The sequence below is a fragment of the Dendrobates tinctorius genome, unplaced genomic scaffold (genome assembly GCF_039654945.1).
Source record: "Dendrobates tinctorius isolate UK_male_01 unplaced genomic scaffold, ASM3965494v1 ptg000348l, whole genome shotgun sequence".
Classification (NCBI taxonomy): Eukaryota; Metazoa; Chordata; class Amphibia; order Anura; family Dendrobatidae; genus Dendrobates; species Dendrobates tinctorius.
The window spans coordinates 2,257,158-2,264,731 of record NW_027362014.1 but is presented as its reverse complement, the minus strand read 5'-3'; the positions used below and the strand labels follow the sequence as shown (position 1 = coordinate 2,264,731).

General features: G+C 53.9%; 1 protein-coding gene across 1 annotated transcript in view; it reads right to left on the bottom strand.

Annotated features, from left to right (window-relative positions):
- Positions 1–215: 215 nt before the first annotated feature.
- The window catches only part of PLCZ1 (phospholipase C zeta 1), a 185,029-nt gene continuing 177,670 nt past the window's right edge, over positions 216–7,574 (bottom strand). The window contains exons 12-13 of the mRNA XM_073562331.1: positions 4,582–4,740; positions 216–516 (exon numbers count right to left, since the gene is read on the bottom strand). Coding sequence (XP_073418432.1) covers positions 434–516; positions 4,582–4,740 — 242 coding nt within the window. The 3' untranslated portion in view covers positions 216–433. The remainder of the gene's footprint in view (positions 517–4,581; positions 4,741–7,574) is intronic.

The following is a 7,574-nucleotide window of genomic DNA, read 5'->3' as shown; positions in this document are numbered from 1 at the left end:
GGGCCGCTCTCCGGGGACCGCGCCCCCCATAACGGGCCGCTCTCCGGGGACCGCGCCCCCCATAACGGGCCGCTCTCCGGGGACCGCGCCCCCCATAACGGGCCGCTCTCCGGGGACCGCGCCCCCCATAACGGGCCGCTCTCCGGGGACCGCGCCCCCCATAACGGGCCGCTCTCCGGGGATTACATATTTTATGACTTTACATTTGGGTTCATTATGGACAGGGAATCATTTTTTGCTTTTTACATTCGCTATTTAAGTGTAAACTGACATCTATAAGTTTGATGTTTTTTGTGTTTTCCTCAGTTAGGTCCAGAGCTGCGTTCTCACTTCTGCAGGTTGTTGCCAGATGAAGGGGTTAAATTGATGGCACAGACACCTGGCTGGTGATGCTACATGTCCTGTTTATTGCTGATCGGTGCCATCGCGGCGGTCACTGATAAGAGACGTGCACAAACAGGGCGGCAGGCGCCAGCGATTGTCCGTACTTGTTCAGCAGAGGAATGATGCGATATCCTGCAAAGAAAGAGCGAACCGTGAGCTGAGCCTGTGATGGCGGCTGAGTCGCTCCCTTCTCCCATCCGATGAGCTCGGAGCGATCGGTGGATTTACAGCACGGATCAGTACATGGCGTCCGAGCCGGGTAGAAACTGCCAACAGGTAGAGCGCGGAGGGAGCGCAGCAAACATGGCACCATCAATACAGAAAAGCAGCGCTGGAAGGGGTGTGGCCACAAGTCATGTGACCCAGCTCATTAGCATTACACTATGTCACTAATGACTGCTGTGAGGGGTGTGGTCAGAGGTTGTGACCCCATGGAGAAGTATGTGGCCACCGGTCCAGTGTCCATTACATGGGAAAGTTAGATTAGTGATGTGAGATGATCAGACTGTGTAAAGAGAGGTTGTCAGGAAAATATGAGTTATTGCCTAAATAACCGAAGCACCCATCCAGAGCTGCCTGCTGCATCTCCTCGGTTTGTGAATGACATGCTTCACAATCGCCCCCCCCTCACAGCAGCTTCCCCCTCTGTCTCTCGGCTCTGTGAGACCCTCTCCCTCCCCTTCTACACATGGTCATTTTATGGCCCTGACTAGTTACATCCAGATCCTCACGCCAAGGGTTTAAAAGTTACTTTGTCTGTTCAAACTCAAATTTAGTAACGGCCAATAATCCTAGAGGCAGGAAACATATATTGTCAGAATCAGGATCATTTAGGCTACACACAGCAACGTTTTACAGCCTGTGCGCCCATCAGAAGCCGGGAAACCGTTTGTTCCCCCTGTGACTGCAGACGCGTCGTGTTTGGTCTCAAACAAAAGATCACGTCATAAGAGAAGATATAATACTCGCGTCGTCACTCTGTGAGCTTCCCAGCAAAAGTTATAACTCTTCAAAAAGGGGCGAACATCCTCCAAGTCAGCCCCAAGTGAGGTCAGCAAGAGAAAAGCCTCAAGCTCAGACCTGGGGAAGGCGGCGACCGTCCATGCTGTGGCCTGAATCTTTGGCTTTGGGAACTCCCCTCATCGACACACCCTACCTGTGACTGAGATGTAAGTTTCTTATCTTGATCCCCTTGACTTGTACCTGTCTGTACATACTGTATTGTGTCTCCTTTTGTAATCTCTCTTGTATTTTCCTGTAAGCACTGCCTTATAAATTTACTCATTCGTTCCTTTGCTCTATGATTGAACCGACACGTCCTCCGCGTCAAATTACGTTACCTGCTGGTTCCTGACCAGATATAGTCTCTGGCATCAAACGAGGGACTGGTGGCAGCAGAGCGTCCTGGTGGTATCGGGAACCCTGGCAGTGACCGGAGGTTTATGTGCATTTCCTGCCTGGGACTGGTGAGTACATACCGCCCTCACTGCAGAGTGCCCGATAGCCAAGACGCGACCAGGCAGCCTTTCCAGCAACTACTTAGCCTAGTTGCAGTTCCCTGACTGACCTGAGGGTAAGGGGGGCACCAGAGAGCTGCAAGTTCCAAACCGGAACTGAAAGTGGAAACAAAAGTTGTGGGGTATAATATCTCACGACGTCACAAGAAAAAATACATTTCTGTGACATATTGGTGGCAGCGGTGGGATAGACAAATCCCTGACAGAGGTGTTTATAAAGCACGCAGAAAAACGTAAGAGCTAGATATTAACTGGATATATCGGAGTAGTGCATTCCAGAAAACTGATGCAGCACAAGAGAAATCTTGGAGATAGAAGTGGGAGATTCAGACTGTACAAAATATTATTCTTAGATAAGGTGCAGAATGTAGAGCAAAGGTAGGGTGGTAGAGAGAGGAGGAGGAGGAGGAGATGTAGGACAGTGCGACACTGTGGAGAGGACGGGTAGGTAGTAGGGAGAGAGGAGGAGGAGATGTAGGGCGATGTAGCACTGTGGAGTGGATGGGTAGGTGGTAGACAGATGAGGAGGAGATGTAGAGCAATGTAGCAATATGGAGAGGACGGGTAGGTGGTAGACAGAGGAGGAGATGTATGGCGGTGCGACACTATGGAGAGGACGGGTAGGTAGTAGGGAGAGATGATGAGGAGATGTATGGCGGTGAAGTACTGTGGAGAGGATGGGTAGGTGGTAGACAGAGATGAGGAGGAGATGTAGGGCAGTGAAGTACTGTGGAGAGGATGGGTAGGTGGTAGACAGGAGGAGGAGATGTAGAGCGATGTAGCACTGTGGAGTGGATGGGTAGGTGGTAGACAGATGAGGAGATGTAGAGCAATGTAGCAATATGGAGAGGACGGGTAGGTGGTAGACAGAGGAGGAGATGTATGGCGGTGCGACACTATGGAGAGGACGGGTAGGTAGTAGGGAGAGATGATGAGGAGATGTATGGCGGTGAAGTACTGTGGAGAGGATGGGTAGGTGGTAGAGATGAGGAGGAGATGTAGGGCAGTGAAGTACTGTGGAGAGGATGGGTAGGTGGTAGACAGGAGGAGGAGATGTAGAGCGATGTAGCACTGTGGAGAGGACGGGTAGGTGGTAGACAGATGAGGAGGAGATGTAGAGCGGTGCAGCACTGTGGAGTGGATGGGTAGGTGGTAGGCAGAGGAGGAGATGTAAGGCGGTGCGACACTGGAGAGGACGGGTAGGTGGTACACAGAGATGAGGAGGAGATGTAGAGCGATGTATCACTGTGAAGAGGATGGGTAGGTGGTAGACAGATGAGGAGATGTAAGGCGGTGCGACACTGGGGAGAGGACAGGTAGGTGGTAGACAGATGAGGAGGAGATGTAGAGCAATGTAGCACTGTGGAGAGGACGGGTAGGTGGTAGACAGATGAGGAGGAGATGTAGAGCGGTGCAGCACTGTGGAGTGGATGGGTAGGTGGTAGACAGAGGAGGAGATGTAAGGCGGTGCGACACTGGGGAGAGGACAGGTAGGTGGTAGACAGATTAGGAGGAGATGTAGAGCAATGTAGCACTGTGGAGAGGACGGGTAGGTGGTAGACAGATTAGGAGGAGATGTAGAGCGGTGCAGCACTGTGGAGTGGATGGGTAGGTGGTAGACAGAGATGAGATGTAGGGTGATGTAGCACTGTGGAAAGGACGGGAAGGTGGTAGGAGAGATGAGGAGGAGGAGATGTAGGGTGTTGCAGTACTGTGGAGAGGATGGGTAGGTGGTAGACAGATCAGGAGATGCAGAGTGGTGCAGCACTGTGGAGAGGACGGGAAGGTGGTAGACAGATGAGGAGATGTAGGGCGGTGAAGTACTGTGGAGAGGATGGGTAGGTGGTAGACAGATGAGGAGGAGATGTAGAGCGGTGCAGCACTGTAGAGTGGATGGGTAGGTGGTAGACAGAAATGAGATGTAGAGTGGTGCAGCACTGTGGAGAGGTTGGGTTGGGTGGTAGAAATGAGGAGGAGCTGTAGGGTGGTGTAGCTGTAGGGTGGTGTAGCACTATGGAGAGGATGGGAAGGTGGTACACATATGAGGAGGAGATGTAGGGCGGTGCAGTACTGGGGAGAGGATGGGTAGATGGTAGACAGAACTGAGAAGGAGATGTAGGGCAGTGCAGTACTGTGGAGAGGATGGGAAGGTGGTAGACAGATGAGGAGAGATGTAGGGTGGAGCAAAAATGGAGCAAATGGGTAGGGTGGTAGACAGATGAGCAGAAGTAGGGTGGTGCAGCACTGTGAAGAGGATGGGTACCGTGATAGATAGGGATGAGGAGGAGATGAAGGGTAGTGCAGCGCTGTGGAAAGGATGGAGGTGGTAGACTGAGGTGAGGAGATGTAGGACAGTGCAGCACTATGGAAAGGATGTGGCTCACTGGTCCAGCGTCAGTCGCAGAGACGCGTGTGGCTCTCCGGTCCGGAGTCAGTCGCAGAGACGCGTGTGGCTCTCCGGTCCGGAGTCAGTCACAGAGACGCGTGTGGCTCTCCGGTACGGTGTCAGTCACAGAGACGCGTGTGGCTCTCCGGTACGGTGTCAGTCACAGAGACGCGTGTGGCTCTCCGGTACGGTGTCAGTCGCAGAGACGCGCGTGGCTCTCCGGTACGGTGTCAGTCGCAGAGACGCGCGTGGCTCTCCGGTACGGTGTCCGTCCCATCTCCTGAAACACCTTACCTCTGCTCACACTGGTCAGTGGCAGCGTATATTGGCCTATGCATTCACTGGGTAGAATGGTCGGGATCGAGCGCTGGTCTTCCACGGAGACTCGGAGCAAGGCGAGCGCCGGGCGCTGCACGGAGAAGGTCAAAGCCTGGTTCCACAACGGGCTGAATACTGCAACGATCAATAAACTCTTCAGTATAGAGGGACTGTGGACACGCGTCACCCTGTGCACGACCAGTGTCTGGTGCCGCCGGTATCGGCAAAGCTCGACATTCCATTCCTTCTGAATCTAATATGGCTGGCGCAGTGGCAGGGGAGCAGTACGCAGCAATGGACGCGGGGCTCAGCGCTGTCACTATGGGGAACGTCACACGGAGGAGACTGCAGGAAGCAAAGGACCAACCGCACCAGCAGAGGGCGACATTACCAGCGCTACCAGAGGAACCAGCAGAGAGCGACATTACCAGCTCTACCAGAGGAACCAGCAGAGGGCGACATTACCAGCGCTACCAGCGGACACCACCAGAGGGCGACATTACCAGCTCTACCAGAGGAACCAGCAGAGAGCGACATTACCAGCACTACCAGAGGAACCAGCAGAGGGCGACATTTCCAGCACTACCAGAGGAACCAGCAGAGAGCGACATTACCAGCACTACCAGAGGAACCAGCAGAGGGCGACATTACCAGCACTACCAGAGGAACCAGCAGAGGGCGACATTACCAGCACTACCAGAGGAACCAGCAGAAGGCGACATTACCAGAGGAACCAGCAGAGGGCGACATTACCAGCACTACCAGAGGAACCGGCAGAGGGCGACATTACCAGCACTACCAGAGGAACCAGCAGAGAACGACATTACCAGCACTACCAGAGGAACCAGCAGAAGGCGACATTACCAGAGGAACCAGCAGAGGGCGACATTACCAGCTCTACCAGAGGAACCAGCAGAGAACGACATTACCAGAGGAACCAGCAGAGGGCGACATTACCAGCACTACCAGAGGAACCAGCAGAAGGCGACATTACCAGAGGAACCAGCAGAGGGCGACATTACCAGCTCTACCAGAGGAACCAGCAGAGAACGACATTACCAGAGGAACCAGCAGAGGGCGACATTACCAGCACTACCAGAGGAACCGGCAGAGGGCGACATTACCAGCACTACCAGAGGAACCAGCAGAAGGCGACATTACCAGAGGAACCAGCAGAGGGCGACATTACCAGCACTACCAGAGGAACCAGCAGAGAGCGACATTACCAGCACTACCAGAGGAACCAGCAGAGGGCGACATTACCAGCACTACCAGAGGAACCAGCAGAAGGCGACATTACCAGAGGAACCAGCAGAGGGCGACATTACCAGCACTACCAGAGGAACCGGCAGAGGGCGACATTACCAGCACTACCAGAGGAACCGGCAGAGGGCGACATTACCAGCACTACCAGAGGAACCAGCAGAGGGCGACATTACCAGCTCTACCAGAGGAACCAGCAGAGAACGACATTACCAGCACTACCAGAGGAACCAGCAGAGGGCGACATTACCAGCTCTACCAGAGGAACCAGCAGAGAACGACATTACCAGAGGAACCAGCAGAAGGCGACATTACCAGAGGAACCAGCAGAGGGCGACATTACCAGAGGAACCAGCAGAGGGCGACATTACCAGCACTACCAGAGGAACCAGCAGAGAACGACATTACCAGCACTACCAGAGGAACCAGCAGAGGGCGACATTACCAGCACTACCAGAGGAACCAGCAGAGAGCGACATTACCAGAGGAACCAGCAGAAGGCGACATTACCAGAGGAACCAGCAGAGGGCGACATTACCAGCTCTACCAGAGGAACCAGCAGAGGGCGACATTACCAGCTCTACCAGAGGAACCAGCAGAGAGCGACATTACCAGAGGAACCAGCAGAAGGCGACATTACCAGAGGAACCAGCAGAAGGCGACATTACCAGAGGAACCAGCAGAGGGCGACATTACCAGCTCTACCAGAGGAACCAGCATAGGGCGACATTACCAGCTCTACCAGAGGAACCAGCAGAGAACGACATTACCAGAGGAACCAGCAGAAGGCGACATTACCAGAGGAACCAGCAGAGGGCGACATTACCAGAGGAACCAGCAGAAGGCGACATTACCAGAGGAACCAGCAGAGGGCGACATTACCAGCACTACCAGAGGAACCAGCAGAGAGCGACATTACCAGCACTACCAGAGGAACCAGCAGAGGGCGACATTACCAGCACTACCAGAGGAACCAGCAGAGAGCGACATTACCAGAGGAACCAGCAGAAGGCGACATTACCAGAGGAACCAGCAGAGGGCGACATTACCAGCTCTACCAGAGGAACCAGCAGAGGGCGACATTACCAGCTCTACCAGAGGAACCAGCAGAGAGCGACATTACCAGCTCTACCAGAGGAACCAGCAGAGGGCGACATTACCAGCTCTACCAGAGGAACCAGCAGAGGGCGACATTACCAGCTCTACCAGAGGAACCAGCAGAGGGCGACATTACCAGCTCTACCAGAGGAACCAGCAGAGAACGACATTACCAGCACTACCAGAGGAACCAGCAGAGAGCGACATTACCAGAGGAACCAGCAGAGGGCGACATTACCAGAGGAACCAGCAGAGGGCGACATTACCAGCTCTACCAGAGGAACCAGCAAAGAACGACATTACCAGCTCTACCAGAGGAACCAGCAGAGAACGACATTACCAGCAATACCAGGGGAACCAGCAGAGGGCGACATTACCAGAGGAACCAGCAGAGGGCGACATTACCAGCTCTACCAGAGGAACCAGCAGAGAACGACATTACCAGAGGAACCAGCAGAGAACGACATTACCAGAGGAACCAGCAGAGGGCGACATTACCAGAGGAACCAGCAGAGGGCGACATTACCAGCACTACCAGAGGAACCAGCAGAGAACGACATTACCAGCACTACCAGAGGAACCAGCAGAGAGCGACATTACCAGAGGAA